This window comes from Terrapene carolina, unplaced genomic scaffold, assembly GCF_002925995.2.
Source record: "Terrapene carolina triunguis isolate 2854851 unplaced genomic scaffold, T_m_triunguis-2.0 Scaffold182, whole genome shotgun sequence".
Classification (NCBI taxonomy): Eukaryota; Metazoa; Chordata; order Testudines; family Emydidae; genus Terrapene; species Terrapene triunguis.
In genome coordinates, this window is record NW_020664533.1 from 45,280 (window position 1) to 64,870 (window position 19,591).

The 19,591-nt window shown below is 44.6% G+C and overlaps 1 protein-coding gene across 2 annotated transcripts in view; it reads right to left on the reverse strand.

Annotated features, from left to right (window-relative positions):
- LOC113407039 (amphiphysin-like) overlaps nucleotides 1–19,591 on the reverse strand; it is a 186,515-nt gene that overhangs the window by 12,881 nt on the left and 154,043 nt on the right. Inside the window, exons 17-20 of one of the 2 annotated variants that reach the window (XM_026654122.1) lie at nucleotides 16,537–16,547; nucleotides 15,084–15,126; nucleotides 14,854–14,936; nucleotides 518–577 (exon numbers count right to left, since the gene is read on the reverse strand). In XM_026654122.1, coding sequence (XP_026509907.1) covers nucleotides 518–577; nucleotides 14,854–14,936; nucleotides 15,084–15,126; nucleotides 16,537–16,547 — 197 coding nt within the window. Of the gene's footprint in view, nucleotides 1–517; nucleotides 578–14,853; nucleotides 14,937–15,083; nucleotides 15,133–16,536; nucleotides 16,548–19,591 lie in introns of both variants that reach the window. The other variant, XM_026654124.1, reaches the window with a different exon arrangement.

A 19,591-nucleotide genomic window follows, 5' to 3' on the forward strand; every position in this document is an offset into this window, starting at 1 on the left:
TGGGCAGAGAGCAGGGGAGATGTGCAAGGGGCAGAGGACGAGTGAGGAGCAGCTGGGGAGGAGAATGGCTCTTCCCGCCAAAAGGAGAAGCAAGGGTAGAGGGGAAGAGGCAGTGGGGAAGGCACGTTCCTTTTTTTGTTTTTCTTTGGCGGCGCTCCGGGCGGGTTTTTTTTTTTTTTTTTGTGCTTCGGCGTTTTTTTTTTTTTTTTTTTTTTTGTGCTTCGGGGGGGCACCGGCCGGTGCTTTTTTTTTTTTTTGGCGCGCTTGGGGCGGCGGGAGCCATCTTATGATCGCGTTATAGTCAAATTCGTGTTATCAGGGGGCGCATTATAGTGGAGTTTCCCTGTAGTATACTACTGCAACAGATAGGTTCTAAAATAGGTCTCAGCTGAATTGACAGATGTTCTAGCTAGCACATATTCATAACACGGAAACAAAAAACCAACACACACAACTTTGTGACACTTTTCTTGAGATATTAAAGAACATATACCCTCCTACGGCTGTTCATATTTACCTCACTCCCTTCCTCAGCAATCCCAGTTGTCTCCTTTTCACCTGCTGTGACAGTCTCCTGCTAAAAAGGAAATATGGTCAGCACATTAATTTAGAGTTTTGGGCAACAGAAAAGTATGCATTAATAAAATTTAATGGAAGCAGGGCATGTACTGGATGCAACAAAATGAATAGCTGAAGCTTAATGGCATAATATATGGAAGCTTATTCAGATATTGTCTGGCAAAACAAACCATTCTTATTACAACACAGCATCAGAGCAACAAGTCAGCATGGTCTTAGAACTAAGAAAATTAATCCTTTCCTCCCTCTTCATCACCATTATCATGCTGGGAATTTGAAGAGCTCCATTATTATTTTTTTATGGTTATTCTCATGGTAATGTTAGCTTTGAAAATGTTTTGATAAGCACCTTCCCCAGAGTACTGCTGACCTTCTGGATTACAGCAATCTCAAACTTTTCCTATAGCTGGCTACAACTGTCTTCCCCTCCCCTCCCCATAACCCAACAACATTTAATTCATATTTTCCTCTTGGGATTTCTCAAAAATGAGAGACTCTTTTTGATGCCATTGGACAGTGATTCATTTAAGTGAACTGTGCAGAAAGAGATCTTGTTGCACAGAATGTATTGTGTTTCCCAATTAACCGGGGGCTGGTCTACACTACAAAGTTAGGTTGGCTTAACTACATTGCTTAGGGCTGTGAAAAATTTCACGCCCTGTGAAACATAGTTAAGTCTCTCAGAAGAACCTCTTCCATTGCTGTAGTAACTGTCCACACCACAGCGGCGCATCTGTAGCCATGCTGCTGTAGTGTTTCTAGTGTAGACATACCCACAACGTACTTTAAGGTCTGATTCAATGGGGCTCAAACACATGCCTAAAGTTAAAAGTTAAGAATGTGATCACGTGCTTTGCTGAATAGGGGCCTCAGATCTTTTCACAAGGTACTCAGATGTGTTAGGTTTTAACTGAGTTAAAAAAATGACTATGATGTAACTGGCTCCCCATACCTGGTATTTTCTTCAGTGTAGATAGGATTTAACACTAAGGCCCTCTAGACAGGAGGAGTAAAACTGTACTAACTGCAAGACCTGTTGGAAAACAGATGACAAGTACATTTCTTCCAGAACTTTTCTGGACAACCATTTCCTAGCTGTTTTCCAGTTCTATTGTAGCATGCACAGTTTTAACACCAAGGTAGACACAGCTGTGGACAGGGATTATTTAAAGACAGGCTATATAATCTACCTTCTTTTGCAAAATTTTAGCATGCTTTCTGAATGTGGGGGTAACCCAGTCTGCAACAGTATTGTGTATGAACACAAAGCATGTTACAGTCATGTTTGGCTACAGCTATAGCCGAAAATAGTTTACACATAATAATGTAGACAGAGTCTCAATTAGCAACTTTCACAAGCCTGTAATTGTCACTCCAGAATTGCACAAACTTCATTGGAAATGGTTGTATTTTTTTCCTAACAAAAGGATGCTGTGTTATTTCTGAACTTTATATCAATCATGTTTTTAATCTAATCTTCTAGTATTGCCTGCAGTCACATCATAAGCCCTAAACATGTCCAGATGCCAGGGCAAGTCAATTGCTATCAGCTGTGTTACTATGGAAACCTCTCACAGCTTTATCCTGTTAAAATTACAGTGTTATATAACCTTTTTTTATTATTATTAATTCTCCTTTGAAGCTACCAAAGCTGACTTCTTGAATTTTTGTATCTATTTACACTGCAAGCTTGAGTGAGAATTTAGATGCATGAATATATGAACAAAGACTGATCATAAAATGATAATTTCTTATAAGAAGTAAACACACACACACGCACCAAATGCAATTTTCTGCTGAGTCGACTTATAAAAATGGTCTCTCTCAAACTGGCACTTTTGCTGATTAGTACCCTGGCTTTTTGTATGCTTACTGGGAAACTTCTAAATGTATGCCATAACATACATTTCTAGGTCAACTTACCTTCAGAGGTGCCAACCCTAAACACCACTGTGCACTTATCTAGAGATGTGAGTATGTCAGACCTGACCCATTTCTTTATAAAAAAACCCAACAAAACAAAAAAACATACTGCACTATTATATAGTCATAATCCGAAACGGCACAGTTCACAATAATTATTGCATTAGTGTAGAATACTCTAGCATTTTTATAACGAAGTGTTCACAGAGCTTGCCTTATTCCACAACTCTTACTATTCAGCTGAAAGTTTGTGGCCTAGTGGGAGGAAGGAGGTGTTTAAGAGAGAATGTGTTGGTGAGAACCCATTGTGACAGGTTAGATCACAGAACCCCCCTTGGGAGCTGCCACCTGATGTGCCAAGACTACTTCTACCCCTGCCTTCCCTGCCAGCTCGGGGCCCCAGCACCCTGTCTTGCTGAGCCAGACACTCCCGTCTGCTCCAACAAAGACCCAGGATCTGAATTACTTGCCCCAAAGCTGCAGGTTTACCTGAAAGCGGCTAACAGAAGTGTTCTTGTCTTTAACACTCAGATGCCCAACTCCCAATGGGGTCTAAACCCAAATAAATCCATTTTACCCTGTATAAAGCTTATGCAGGGTAAACTCATAAATTGTTCGCCCTCTATAACACTGATAGAGAGATATGCATGGCTGTTTGCTCCCCCAGGTATTAATACATACTCTGGGTCAATTTATAAGTAAAAAGTGATTTTATTAAATACAGAAAGTAGTATTTAAGTGGTTCCAAGTAGTAACAGACAGAACAAAGTAAGTCACCAAGCAAAATAAAATAAAATGCGCAAATCTATGTCTAATCAAACTGAATACAGATAATCTCACCCTCAGAGATGCTTCAGTAAGTTTTTCCTCAGACTGGACACCTTCCAGGCCTGGAAACAATTCTTTCCCCTGGTACAGCTCTTGTTGCAGCTCAGGTGGTAGCTAGGGGATTCTTCATGATGGCTCCTCCTCCTTTGTTCTGTTCCACCCATTTATATAATCTTTTGCATAAGGCGGGAATCCTTTGTCCCTCTCTGGGTTCCCACCCCCTCCTTCTCAATGGAAAGACACCAGGTTAAAGATGGATTCCAGTTCAGGTGACAAGATCACATGTCACTGCAAGACTTCATTACCCACTTGCCAGCACACACGTATACAGGAAGACTTACAGGTAAAACACACCCATCTGCAGACAATTGTCCTGGTTAATGGGAGTCAAGATTCCAAACCACCATTAATGGCCCACACTTTGCATAATTACAATAGGCCCTCAAAGTTATATTTCATATTTCTAGTTTCAGATACAAGAGTGGTACATTTATACAAATAGGATGATCACACTCAGTAGATTATAAGCTTTGTAATGATACCTTACAAGAGACATTTTGCATGAAGCATATTCCAGTTACATTATATTCGCTCATTAGCATATTTTTATAAAATCATATAGACTGTAACGCCACACCCATAAAAGCCCATTTGCTAGGCACAGCACCTTAGCAAGAAAACATTTAAAAATAATGGACCAGTTCCTCAGAGGGTGTAAATCATCTTAGCACCACAGAGCTATTCCAATTTACACCAGAAGAGGATCTGTCCTAACATTATTGCAGCAGTTTTCTTGTCCCACAATCATGTCAGGCCCTGAAGTTCAAGAATGAGTTTGGTGACTTGTACAGGGTCCTGTGGAAGGGCTTGATCCAATGAACATCCTTTTACTTGCAATGTTATGTTCAAAAGCGTGGTGAGGTGTTAAAGTCTACTCCCAACACAACTTCTAGAATATATATCTTGGTCCCATCTCTATTGGTTTTCATTCCTGTGGAGTGTCTTGTCCACAGTCTCATGATAGCAAATGTCATTTTCCAAGATGCTTTAATATAAAATCTATGGATATTTTATCTTTTGACCATTTATTTCAGCTAGTATTTTCCTTGATAGTGTGTTAATATCCTTGATCATTGTCATTCCTACCCGAGTTTCTGATCTTCTAAGTTTGGCTCCCTCACTTCTATATATACCAACATGTGATGGAATCCATTGAAAAATCAAGTTATTGCCTTGCTCTCTGATCCTCCGAGCCTCCTTATGAACTGTATTGTTGATAGCATTCTGATTTCTTGAACAGGAACTGAGGATTGCTTCTTGCAAGTCAACAATCATGAGAAAATCCACCTCTATTTCTGCTTTTTTTTTTTCTTTTTGAATGCCCTGAGAATAGCTTTCATTTCAGCCATATAATTCAAATTGATGTATCCTGACCTAATGCTCTTCCTTGTACTCTCTCCATTGAGGCTACCAGATGTAGACACACAACCACCATTCTTGAAGTATTTGTCTGACGAACCACTGGTGTACGCATAAATCTGTTTGCCTTGTCACTGACACTGCTGGATGGTCTTTTCTTCCATTTTTCTTAGTGGAACCAAGTCCAGGTGTTCCTTCGAGCAAGGTTTCAAAAGAAAGATATTTACCAAAGTAAATAGGTTCACATGGAGGAATTAATGGGCATACAAGATTCTTTATGCACCTTACCTTCCTATCATCATTAAATGCTGCTGTTTCTTTAGTAGCCTTTACGCCTCTTTTGAAACAAGACAATCCTTTCAGCCTTGATTTGGTTTTTCAGTTCCTCAACAATGACATTCAGTTAGAGAATGAAGACAATTTCCATACCAAATTAGCTGTTCTTTGCTATGATTCTCAAGAGGTTGAACATCAGACTCACAAATTGCTGTTGGAGTAGATCTTACAGATCCAGTTATCAGGTGAACTGCAGACGACTGGACAATGTCAGTCTTGGCAAGGCTTCTGGGAGCAAATGTGTGACTAGAGAGATGAGGCATATTCAAGTATTGGGAGATTGTTGTTTTCAGAGACCTAATACAAGAATCCCAATTGGTACTGGAGTTACATCAGAGATGTTTCGGTCTCTTCTTTGCTTTGACTGCCACATTTGTGGTCCAAACCTTAGTTCTGTGGCCAAGGTCATTCCAAAATATACGAGGTTCTTCTCCAACAGCAATACCTTCTCCATCCAATAGTACAGTAAATGGACTTTTTTTGGCTGGATTCAGCTGGAATTTATGTTCCTCTGCCTGCCTGTAGAGGAGCGGACTCAAGCCTGCGGCGCCTCCTGCTGGTCTCTTCTGGGAATTAGCTCTTCCAGCATCCTGGAGCGCCCCCTGCAGGCCGGTGATCCACCTGTCCTCTGGCCCCCGTGTCCCTCCCGGACCCCGGTGCCCTTGTATCTGGGGTGCTGCTCTCTGGCAGTACACCCCTCAGTACTAGGGTCTCCCCTCCCTGGGGAACCCCCACCCACTATCCCTACCTCGCCTCAGAATAAAGCCACTGCCAGTCACCAACTAGCCCCCGCTCCCTGGGGCAGACTGCAGTATAGGCCACTCATCACAGGCAAGGTTGGGTTTGGACCTGCTGCCTTGGCCTACCCATGGGCTGCCCTCTGCAACCCCGAGTACCCCTTGGCCTCCTACTAGGCCGCAGCCTGGGGCTATCCAGGCTGGAGCTCCCCAGCTCCTCAGCCTTTCCCCAGCCCTGCTCCACTCAGGTACTCTGTCTCTAGCTCGCTGCAGCCAGGCCCTTCTCTCTCTGAAGGCAGAGAGAGACTTCTGAGCTCCTGGCTCCCAGCCTTTTTATACAGGCCAGATGTGGCCTGATTGGGGCATGGCCCAGCTGTGGCTACTTCCCCAATCAGCCCAGCTTTTAGAGCTGCAGCCCTCTGCCAGGGCTGTTTTAAGCCTTTCCATCCAGGAGGGGGGGGACCACCCTGCTACACTGCCTAATTACAATTACCAAGTTGTCATTCAATTCATTCTCCAATATAGCTATTTCATACATGTATGCATATGATTTCAAGCAGCCTGGCAGTTCAGAGGAGCTCAGCAGGAAAAGAAGAGGTCTTAAAACTGAGGCATGAGGAATTCCCACACTGACTGGTCTTGTCACAAAAAGTACCATTTAGTCTTACTGTTGTTTTCCTGTACTGTAGCAAATCTCTTATCCAGAGGCACTTTTAGCCACAAATTCCCATCTCTCTAAATTTCACTAAGAGCTTATCATGCCAGACTCTATCAAATGCTGCACTGAGATTAAAAAAAAGAGACTCTTATTGATGACTGTGGTGGCTTTAGTTAGAATCCATCCATAACAGGCTGACAGAAGGCCACCATGAGGTCCAAAGTTGAGTGAAAGGCCTGTATGCCATTTGGGTACGTTCTAGCTTCCCTTCTTTTAGAAGCCACCATAGGAATCTTGATTGTACCATTCTTTCCATTATCTTATAGAAGTGACTAGTGAAAGATACAAACTGCTGGCTTCCTGGAGAAGAGGGATCCCTGCCAGTCTTAAGAAGAGGAACAACAATTGCTGACTTCCACTGTTTAGGTACCTTCAGTCATTTATGCTGTCCAACAACCTGGCTTTAGCCCTCTTTCCAAAGTGCTTTATCATATGTCCATAGATAAAGTCCAGTCTTTGGGATTTGCTTGGTTCAAACTTCTATTGCATCTTGGAGCTCACATATAAGAGAGATCTTTTTGAAGCCAAGATACTCAGTTGGATATGTAGCCATGGTTTTAGATTCTCTTGGGTCTTTCCTCTTCAATAATCCATCTTGTGTTTTGCACCAGCTCTGTCCTCATCTTTACATGTCAGCATACTATTTATCTGTCACAATCTTTCTCACATATATGTCCCAGCGCCCTCAGTTTTAAAAGAACCTCATGCTCCAATTTGGCAATTAGTTGACAGCACAAATTTTGGCCAGAGTTAATTGCAGGTGCAATCCATGGCACTTCCATACCTAACTATCTCATTCCACTCCCAGATCAGGTAGCAAAGCATCTATATGCCATAAATTGTGTCCACAACTAGATGCAGCCACAATTTTGTAACCTCAGATTGAAAGCTGCTTTTTAAAATGAAGCCCAGTGTATATTGTACTCGTTTTGTGCTTGCCAGGAAAGTAACAGGTGAGAGAATCATGCATAGTTGAATAGAACTATGAAAAAATATATAGAATTTAGTTTAGACTCTGACTAATTTAAGTGAGGGGGCACCATGCAATCAGGCATTACCTGGGATTCTCACAATAAAAATTTTGGTGGCTTCAGAGTGCAGCCACCAACTCTTGCTGCTGGCCACACTGACACTTTTTCCTAAAATACTTATTAACTTGAGGACAAACAAATAAATATGCATGTATACACACATCCAGATAATTGTAATTTATTTATGTAGGTTATTTTTGTGGACTCAATAATAAAAATAATGCTGTGAAAAGTGATATTTGTATGTTTGTTAATATCACTTTTCACAGTAAATCTTGGCAAACTAAGACCTGGATGGAGGGGTGGGGAGTGAGGCAGTGGGGGTCAAGGAGGATGGATGGAGGGGTGGGGGCTGAGGAAGCAGAGGCCAGGGGCAATGGATGGGTGCCCCCATCACCGCATGGTTGGAGGTGTGGGTCGGCGCCTGGGGCTGGGGGGTCGGCACCCTGAGCCATCACCCATTGGAGCCCAGGGTCGGCGCCCGCAGTTGTGTGGCCAGGGCCGGGGATCAGTGCCCACGGCTGGGGATCAGCACCCACTGCCACGCAGCTGGGGTCGGCACCTGGAGCTGGCACCTGCTGCTGTGTGACTGGGGATCGGTGCTTGGGGTCCATGCCTGCTGCTGCATAGCCAAGTCTAGGATTCAGTGTCCTGGACCAGCACCCGCCAGAGCCTGGGGTTGGTGCCTGCTGCCGCATTACCAGGGCTGGGGATCAGCACCCATGGCCAGCACCTGCCGGAACCCAGGGTTGACATCCAGGAGCAGTGCCTGGGGTCAGCGGCCAGGGCTGGGGGTCGGCTGCCTCTGGGGTGTGGGGCTGGCGCTTGGGGTCTGCGCCTGCTGCCGCACAGCCAGGGCTAGAGGTCAGCATCCAGAGCCACCACCTGCCAGAGCCCAAGGCTAGTGCCGGGGATCTGCACCCAGGGCCAGCAGCTGCTGGAGCTCAGGGTTGGTGGCCGGGGTCAGTGACTAGGGCTGAAAGTTGGAGCGCACGGATGGGGTCAGCGCCTGGGGCCAGCGGCCACCGGCGGGATTGGGGGGTCAGTGCCACGCGGCCAGAGCCAGGGACTGGAGCCCACTGCTGCGCGGCCAGGGGTTGGAGTCTGAAGCCACATGGCTGGACTCCTAATCTGCAGCCAGGCTCCCTAAGTCCCCGCCACCCAACCACCCCAGGGCTGAAGTCCGAGCCCCACTAAGCCCCCGATCCCCCACACAGGTAGAGAATTCACCTTGCTCCTTCAGCATTGTGCCCCACCTGTCTCCAGAGACGTGCAGAGTGGCACCTCCAGGGGCAACAGGGAGGAAGGGGAAGGGGCCGATGCTTTGCCACACCCCTCCCCCCCATCATCGCTCAGGACGCTGTCGTGGCCACAGGGTAACCTCCTGGTGGCCGCATTAGACCCAAGGCACAAGAGAGCTCTCTCAGAACTACTAAGTGTAACTAATAAAACAGGGATCTCTGAATAGCCCCCCATAAACATCAGTGTGTTCCATACAACATACAAATGGCTAGGAAATGAACATAATAAGGTTAACTAACTTTCACATTAAGACACCACATTGTTGCCTTCTTCATTTCAAATCCAAACTCTTTTTTCCCCACATGTAGCGGAGTGTCTTGAATATGAATTACTACTATATTTGGTGACATATGCTGACATTTTCAATTAATGCACCTCCTTCCCACATGTGCAGCAGAACATCTGCCCAAAGAGCGTTCAAAACATACAGCCATGCTCAGAGTTGTGGTCGGTGTTTGGCTGAAGATGTATCGGAGTTTGAATGTGAAAAATGGACACAGTGGAAGGAGCATTTTTAATCAGAAAAAGAAACAGCACAATGGCTAGTGTACCATGTGCTTTTTACATGGTATTCTATTTCTATCTTTGACTAGGGCATAGAAATAGGTGGCAGAACTGTCTCCAAAGAACTGCATTAGTGATGAGACTGCCTTTCCTATACCAATGTAAGCTGATGATGCCTCTACTTTCCCTGGTTTTACGGAACACTGTTAGAGGATAGCATTAGTGTACATATTGCACCTTAGAATGCCAACCACTTCCTTCCCCGCAAAAGTGAGAAAATAAACAACAGGTCAATTGTTGCCGACAACTAATAAAAACCTGCAGTTGGTCTATGGCACTTGAGCCCTGAAGGACAAAGGAAGGAGCATGAAGTAAGTTCCTGTACTGCACTGACATAATGAGACACTGGAATGAGGACACAGGGGAACACAAATGGAAGAATGGCTTGTTTTTTTTCTCCTTTCACTCCCCGCATTAAGTATGTTTGTTGAAGAAAAAATAGAGGATGAAAGAAAATACCCATGTATCTGACTGCAGAAAATACCAGACTGATTTTTCAAGAACTATTCACATCTAAGGGCCATTTGTGTTAGCAGGACTTATGCCTGAATAACAAGTACTTCAGGATTTGGCCTTTGGAAAATATACTCTTATAATATTACTGAATGAGACCGATTGGTATGGATCTGAAGCTTACTATAAGCTAACATATTACTTAAATCAGCTACTTACAGCTGTCTGAAAAAACAAATTTAGTTCTTCCCTCCCTGCCCCGTTTGCAAATCATTAAGGTATCAACCTGGATTTCTGCAAATGCATTTGTTGTTTCTAAGTATTTACTAAACAATTTGGGCAATCAATTTCCAGGCAAAGGATGGTTTTTGAACAGTTACCTTTGTCTATTTGCTATTTTTTATATGTGTGCAATTTATTATTTAAGCCATGTCATACTGATTCTGTTCCCTCACTTGAGGACTGAAACATTTTAAAACAGGAGAATAAGGATTAAAGAATCATAAGTAAACAACAACAAGGCCAGATTCTGACAGCTACTACTCACTATGAGTTCATGCTCCACAAGAAGCCCCTTTGACTTAAATGAGAGTATTCAGATAGGAAATTTCCCAAGATATGCATTAAATTATAGAGGGACTTATCCATAAATCACATCTATCTAAGGTACCTGTATCCCCATTTTACAGATGGGAAATGAGGTAGAGAGAGACTAAGGGCCAGATTTTTAAAGGTACTGAGGTACCAGAAGGTTCAAATATGCACCTAGTGGGATTTACAGAAGTGTCATTGAAATAATTGACTTCAGGTGCTTCTGTAAATCCCATTAGCTGCATATATGCATCTTTAGACACCTAAATAAATACCATTGAGAATCTGTTCCAGAAGGTACGTCTATACTGCCAGTGGACTGCACGCAGCAGCGAGGCTCCCAGCCTGGACTGAGAGAGACAGGCTAGTGGGGCTTGCACTACCATTCTAAAAACAGTGGTGTAGACAGTCGTGGCTTGGGCTGGAGCTTCAGAGCCCGAGACAACTTCTAAATGATGTCTACACGGCTGCTTTTACAGCGCTAGTGCAAGCACTACTAGCCCGAATCTTCTGACACAGGTGGCTCGCTGATGTGAGCAGTGTCAATAACCTAAGCGACTTACCAAGGCCACACAGGAAGATTGTGGAGGTGCAGGCACTTGAACCCAAGTCTACCAAGTCAGAGCTTAGTGTCCTGATAACTGGACTATTCCTTTTCTTCCTTCAAATTAAATGAGACCCACATTATGCTGGAAAATTTACCCTAGCCCCACAAGGTGGGCAATACATGTCTAAGGTACATTTTCTGGCATAGCGTGGTCTGACAGGAAATATACTAGAGGCAAATTGCACCTATTGATGATGCCGCTATAATTGGAGTGTAATGTAAAGCCAGAAGAGATATGTAGTGGGAGAAAATTTACAAATATAACACACATTTTTAAAAAATTCACACCGATAAACTGAATGCAGGACTGCTGTTGAGGAATGTTTTCATCTATGGTAGCCTTATCAAATGTTGGCCTTTGACCTTTTATCTATTTCTTCCTTAATCTTAATCTTCAAAAACTCTTCTTACATCACTTTAGAAAAATAGCTTTTAATATGTAACATTTGCTTCTCCCACTGGATCAGATTCCAACAGTAAATCTACTGCATGCGTTATTAACATCAGCATGTTTGATTTCTTATTTCCCAGAGGACTCCTTTTTTCAAATGAGCAAGAACTTAGTTTCATTTACAAAATAAAACAAAAAGGAGAAAACCTTAACAAAAATCATTTAACTGCTATTTAATATCTATCGTTTGTCTTCTGAACTGCTACTAAGTTGCCCCATTCTCAAATTATTTGTCTCCCTCTTTCACAATAACACTGTAATTTCTGCCTCAGCTGTACCATATTCTAGCAGAACATGAACTAAAAACTGCATGTGACATTAAGCAGCGAAAAGGATTATGTAAAAGGGTCAGTTCAGCCCACTATGAGCAAGTGGTGACTGCAGTTACAGCCTGTCAGTTAATTAGCGTTCAAGGTGTATAATAGATTTTATACTTTCACTTTGCCTCAACTGAGGATAAAAAGGGGTTAGCAATCTCTTCTTTCAGGAAAATAATTTATTCAAAGATTATTTCCTTCCATGAAATCCCTGTAAAAAGACAAAATCAAACCAATTTTAGAAACAGCCTCTTAAGGTTCATTATAATCTGCTCTTCAAAATTGTTTTGTACACAATTCAGTTCACTGAAATGAAGAAGAGATCGGGGCTAATGGTTAATTTCCCCCCCTCCTCATTTATTCTAAACTCTCACATTTACTAAGAGTAGAGGGTAGGCATCTTAGACCAAGGTTTGACAAAATGCTGTGCCTCAGAGACAGGCTATTTCACTTTTTGCCTTTCCATGATGTTGACACGTTATTACTGTGATTTATACCAATTCAAAAGAAAACACAGACAGGAGGAGCAGACACATACAAATTGCAGAGGCTTAATGTTTTTGGATGAATTATTGTAAGCGGCTGATTCTGAGCTCACTCTGGTGAACATCTGTCGTAAAACCATGAAAACCAATAAAGAGTTAACCAATGTAAATAAAACTAGAATGAGGCCCTAAAGACAGTGTAAGGGAGCATGGGGAAGTAAGGACCCACATGCAGCTACATTATGGCTACCCAGATTGTGACTCCAATTCCCTTGTAGAGCACAGCCCTTGTACTATCTATAGGCAAGTGGCCAGGGTAGGCATGGGTCAGGGAGGATGAATACATGGCTTCTGCATGCTCTCCCCACACTAAACAGGCCAGCCATTGGACCCAGCCAGGCGCAAGGGAAAAAAAGTACACTAAACTCTTTTCAGAGTTGCAATAAGTTACTTGTTCTCCCACATGACTGAGCTTAAAGGGTCGACCTAACTCTTAGTGAGTACCAAGTATTCATTTGCATTTGAGACTGTGTGAATCAAATAGAGCTGACATCAGGATTCTTGATCTTACACCACTGAGTGAAACTCAGGCTGTAGGTACACATGGTTGGCATGCAGTAACAGCCCTTCTCTGGTGTCCAGAGCAATTTCTGCAAAATGTAAGCACCTCGTTTTCTGGCTGTGAAGAACGCCTTCTGCATATAACTAATGCAGTGATAAAATACATTTACTTGAGTCTGCAGAGAAACTGCAGGAAACAGTAGTTCTAAAAAAAGGTGAACCACTGCAGTATGACTATTTCAATATAAACAAACCTCCAGCTATTTTATAGGCAGTGGCCAGAGTATGGGTTGGTAGCATGATTTTGAGTAGAGTCCCACGACACATATGATAAGGCCTGTTCACTGCAGTACATATGCCATAAATAAATTCTATAGATGATACGTTTGTCTAGATGTAGACAAGTGCTGTTTTGATTTCATATAGTCGAACAGGAAAAAGCAGACGTCCACTTCCCCTACCCCTAGTGAAATGGTGGATGAAGGAAGGACTAATCCTGCTCTTACTAATAAATACCTAGCTTTACAAAGTAGGTAGCACCAGAAAATGAGGCACAGAAACTTGCCCATGTCACCTATTAGGCACTCTGATTCCCCATCCAGTGCCCCTATCTCTGGATCAAACTGCTTCCTGAGGGTCATAAAAGGTGAATGAAACACTCATCGACTTCAATGGCAGAAGGATGGACCCATAAAACAGGTTTTTTTCCTGTCTAATTCTGGGTCATGTGTCTGCAACAGTCCACAGGAAAATTCCAGACTCAGTAATGGGCCTCAGTGAACTGGATTTTTGGAGCAGTTATATGGTATATCAAATAATTCTTTGGATTATTTTACTAACTCTAAAAAGGAGTGATTAAGGTGCCTTCAAATGAGGGTAATGCCTCAGATGGCTTCCAGCCAAATTCTTCTCTTCCCACACATAATGTCTTACAATCTATCTATAAGTGAGTGAAAAGCAATGGTGATATAATCTGATTTAATAACCTTTAATGTTAGTCGTGGGAAGTCAGGATTTGGCCAAGTGAATACCTGTTCAGATTCTAACAGTGACAGACCACTAGTTACTGACCTGGAGAAAGATAATAGTGCCTGTGGAAGCAGATATACTATTAGGCTGGCAGTCAACAGAAATGGATGCATTTTTCTTTAGATCATGGATTCTCAGCACTGGGGTGAAACCCTCCTGGCCTTTCCATATTGTTAATAGCAGGGGTGCCCTGGCTAGATGGAAGAGGCTCCATGGTGGCCACATTATGGAAAAAGGGAAACCCAATATGGAAAAGACTGAGAACCACTGGCTTAGAGTACCTCTTGAAATATAACAGATTGGCTGGGGAGGAGAGGGAAGCAGCTTAGGCAACCTTGCTGTGGTTTTCTTTGAAAGCCATCCTCTTTTCCCACAACATTTGACTCCCATTTTTCTGAATGTTGACTTGTGAGATCTTCAATTGGATACCCTCAATTGGCTTTGGAGCTCAGTTCTCCGGCTGGCTTCTAACATTAGGAGACTTGTATAAACCTATGTTTTGGTTTTTATTAGGAAGCAGTTCAATGCTCAATCAAACAACATTCAAGATGTACATTAGCCCAGTACTTATCTCTCCACTTGATCATCTTGAAAAGAGAAAAGCATTAATAGTGTCATTTATAAATGGTATCAATTCATTTCCCTGGTTATGTTTGTCTGACAGTTACAATATCTGAATCCACAGTAGTTCAGTTGAACTTCGCTCTGAAACGCCAGCCATAAGAGGAATGACATTTTAGGGTAAAGAGGCACACATAGCTTTTGGAAAGCCTGTTGTGACATGGGAGGCCAGAACGGAAACCAGCCCTAAAAGTAAAGAGGATAAAAATGGAAAGGATGGCTGTAATGTGGTGGACACATACACAATGATGAACAAAAAAAACCAGGGAAAGCTGGGGCATATGAGGTTTTGGTCACTCACCACAGCTTCCTCTGCTGGCTCACTAGGCTCAGCAGGCAGAGCTTCCTGTTCAGGAACAGCGGCAGCGGCAGTAACAGGAGCAGCAACAGGCGCAGCGGCAGCAACAGGAACCGTGGCAGCAACAGGAGCAGCAACAGGAGCAGTGGCAGCAACAGGAGCAGCGGCAGCATCAGGAACCGTGGCAGCAACAGGCGCAGTGGCAGCAACAGGCGCCGCGGCAGGGGGAGAGAGGGGTTCTTCAGCCTGGGGTTCCAAAGATGGCGCTTCTTCCGCCTCAATCTTATTTTTTTTTAAACGAAAAAAATCATTCAAGAACATTTGAAATTGGGGAACGGGAAAGAGTGCACAACTACAGTTCTGTATTTATTATATTCTCTTTCCCTGGTAGCTGTCATAACAGGCTTGATCCTGCAGACCCATGCCTCAGAGAGGATAGCAGGACTGGGCCTCGTAACAATAATTAACCTCTAGCATTTTCATCTTCAAAGCACTTTATGTGTATTTAACTGATCCTCACAACATCCCTCTGAGGTAGGGAAGTAGTATCCTCCCAGTTTTAGGGGTAGAAAATGAGACAAAGAAATTGGATGACCTGAACAAGAATATTCTGAAAGTCTGTAGCAGAGCCAGGACCTGAACTCAGAGCTCATAAATCCCAGTCCAGTCTCTAAACCACGAGGCTATTGTAACTATGAGATTTTAAAACAATCCCTTGTTCTTTTATATGCAGTTTTGACTGTTCTGAAAATAAATGGTGCCTGTTCTGTCTATTTATGCTGGATGTAGTCATACCAGACAGTCGTTTATAGGGACCGAAACAATTTGCATTCCTGCTCTTTTCCAGATCCACTGTCTACCCTTTCTCCCATTAACATTTTATTTAAGTCTAGCAGAATGAAAATAACCAGATTGTGATTAACAAGCTCTCCCTCTACCAGTTAACTCCACACCAGTCACCTATGTGGAATCCATCTTCTGAGCCATGTTACCGTGATTCGGATTCTGTCGAATTTTAGCATACATTTGTTGTTAGCATAAGGATGCATCCAGGAATACCAGTCCTGGCACAACCTCAATTCTGCAGCAAAGTGCCCCCCTCAAAAAAAATAGAAGGATTTTCCACCTTTCGTAAGACAGGTTCCAAGCAATTAATGTAACAGCGGTTAGTTTGGGGGTAAAAATACTTAAGGCAGGATTTGTTCCATATAGAAGGGGAGCTACAGGTTGGGATCACTTACACAGAATAGCTAGCTCAACCAGACAAAATAATCTTAATGGATTAGTCCACCATGAACAAATTACTCTGTACGTTGCAAAGCTCAGAAGTTATTTAGTTCAGTCAAGCATCTTCATTCACATTTAATAATACCACACAGTTGGGTAGAAGGTCTCTTGTGATATAAAAGGTAGCCTCTATAAAAGTCTCTAAGGCCTGGTCTACACTAGGCTTTTATGTCGAATTTAGCGCCGTTACATCGAATTAACCCTGCACCCGTCCACACCACGAAGCTATTTAGTTCGACATAGAGCTCTCTTAAATTCGACTTCTGTACTCCTCCCCAACGAGAGGAGTAGCGCTAAATTCGAAATGGCCATATCGAATTAGGCTAGGTGTGGATGGAAATCGACGCTAATAGCTCCGGGAGCTATCCCACAGTGCACCACTCTGTTGACGCTCTGGACAGCAGTCCGAGCTCGGATGCTCTGACCAGCCACACAGGAAAAGCCCCGGGAAAATTTGAATTCCCTTTCCTGTATGGGCAGTTTGAATCTCATTTCCTGTTTGGACATCGTGGCGAGCTCAGCAGCACTGGCAACGATGCAGAGCTCTCCAGCAGAGATGGCCGTGCAATCTAATAGAAAGAGGGCCCCAGCATGGACTGATCGTGAAGTCTTGGATCTCATCGCTGTGTGGGGCGATGAGTCTGTGCTTTCAGAGCTGCGCTCCAAAAGAAGGAATGCTAAGATCTACGAGAAGATCTCAAAAGCCATGGCAGAGAGAGGATACAGCCGGGATGCAACGCAGTGCCGCGTGAAAATCAAGGAGCTGAGACAAGGCTACCAAAAAACCAAAGAGGCAAACGGACGCTCCGGATCCAAGCCCCACACATCACGTTTCTACGAGGCACTGCATTCCATCCTAGGTGCGGCCGCCACCACTACCCCACCACTGACCGTGGACTCTGAGGACTCCCCAGCCGTTAGCCCGGACACAGAATCAGGGGAAGGATCAAGCAGTAAGTGCTTTAAACATCTAAACATTTATTTTTAACAGAACTGGAATATTTATAATATTAACAATGGGTTTTTCATGATTTCTTTGCCTTAGGTGCTTAACTATTTAGTCCCAACTATTTAAAAAAAATCAAACAATGTCCGGTTTTTCATGATTCTCCAGCCAAAGACGCTCCACTCTTTACTTCCTGCCAGTGCAGCTACACCAAAATACGGTCTATATGGCCGGGGATCGAGACGAAATCCTCATGGGAGATCTCTACGTAGCTCTCCTGGAGGTAATGTTCAAGCCTGGTCATCAGGTTCCTGGGGAGAGCGATCTTATTTGGTCCCCCATGGTACGAGACGATTCCCCGCCACGACACAATCAAGTATTCTGGGATCATGGCACGGCAGAGCATGGCAGCATACGGCCCTGGTTTTTGCATGCTTTCCCTAAGCATGTGTTCCTTCTCGCTGTCCGAGATCCTCATGAGGGTGATGTCGCTCATGATGCCCTGCTTTGAATTAGGGAGGGGAATGTTAGTATTGGGACTGCTTTACAGCCACGCGGTGGAGGGAGAGGGGCAGCATACAGGGATCTTTCCCTGGGACAGCCGCGAGGGGGTGGGACAGGGGCAGAGTTCATGCTAGCCTGATTGCTGCCAGCAGAGACTGGCATTGCTTTCAATGTGAAAGGAGGCCAGTGCTACTATTAAAGTTTTAAGCAGCCACAAGTCTACGGCTTACCATGTTTGCCTGCTACAGAAGTTCAGGTGTCCTGCCCCGCTTCTCAGATCGGCAGTGCAAGACCCCAGGCACTGAAGCCGAGGGCCGAAAATTCGACCTTGTCCTGAGTGCGCATGTGAGAGGTGCAGTGCATGGTCTTGTTCACAGAGAAAGACTATGTTCTTTGTTCACAACAAAATTTATCTGTCTCAGGAATTCACTCCCTTTTTCCCATTCCCACAGACACATCTGCGACTGTCTCCCAACCCAGCCTGGCATCACACTCCCAGAGGCTAGCGCAGATTAGGCGGAGGAAGAAGAGGACGCGTGAGGACATGTTCTCAGAACAAATGGGCTGCTCCCGAGCCCATGCAGCCCAGCAGACACAGTGGAGGGAGAACTTGTCCCAAATGCACCGAGCAATCATGGAACGGGAGGAGAGGTGGCGTCAAGAGGACCAGCAGGCGACTCAAACGCTGCTTGGACTAATGAGGGAGCAAACGGACACGCTCCGGCGCCTTGTGGATGTTCTGCAAGACCGGAGGCAGGAGGACAGAGCCCCGCTGCAGTCTATCTCTAACCGCCCTCCCCCGCCACCAAGTCCCACACCCCCCCTCACCCAAAGTCCAAAGAAGGAGGGGCGGCAAGGGCCGTTAAAACTTTCAGTCAACCCCTGCAGACTGCTCAAAATTTGAAAAGTCCTTTCCTACCCACCTCACACAAGTTTCCCCCCCCCCGCCCGTTTCATGTGTGGTTCATAATAAAATATTCGTTTCTGTTAATTACTGTTTCCATGATTTTCTTTTGGAGGAGAGTCTGTCTGAAGGGGGGGAAGGGGCTTGGTAATTGGACAGGACAGTCACCTTTAGCAGGGTACAGAGGCGGGGGCAGGTCCAGCATCAGGACACATACACAGTGCAGTCACTAGTTACCCTGGTCAGTCTGGGAGGTGGTTTTCATGTTCTGTGGGGGGGGGGTTGCTCTGTGACTTTGTGGCGGGGGAGGGCAGTTACTGATCTTTTGCAGCGGTCCTTATCCTGGATCACAGAGCCACGCAGCAGGGGATCTGTAACCCTCCTCCCACTGCCAGAAAGTCACCTAGCCGACACATACACGCAGTCCCGCCCAGGAGTGCTGGCAGGCTCCGTTGAAACAACCAGTCCACCACTGCGGAGCCTGTCATTCCTGGAGTTCAGAAGCATCATTTGCATCAGAACACTAAACCCGCCCCCCGCCACAGTCTGCGTCCCCGGTTTAAAACATTCCCGCGAAAACAGTAATAAAGACAACGGTGTTCATTAACAAAACAGAACAGATTTTATTTTTTGGGAAGGGGGTGAAGGGCGTATGTAGCTGGAGAGGATAGTCAACATAAACTGGGTAAAGAAACGGGGGCAGGTTCAGCTTCTGTGTCCACAAACTTAACAGTCACTGGTTACCCTGCTCAGTCAGGAACCTAGCTTTCAAAGCCTCCCGGATGCACAGCGCGTCCCGCTGGGATCTTCTAATCGCCCGGCCAGACCCCCACGGTAGATTTGCCCACACCAAAGTGGTTTGCGACTGACCGGTAGCTGTCCGGCGTTGCAAGCTTCCAGAGGGCTATGGCCACTCACTTCTGGACAGTCAGGGCTGCTCGCATCCGGGTGTCATTGCGCTTCAGGGCAGGGGACAGCAACTCACAAAGTTCCAGGAAAGTGCCCTTCCGCATGCGAAAGTTTCGCAGCCACTGGGATTCATCCCAGACCTGCAGCACTATGCGGTCCCACCAGTCCGTGCTTGTTTCCCGGGCTCAGAA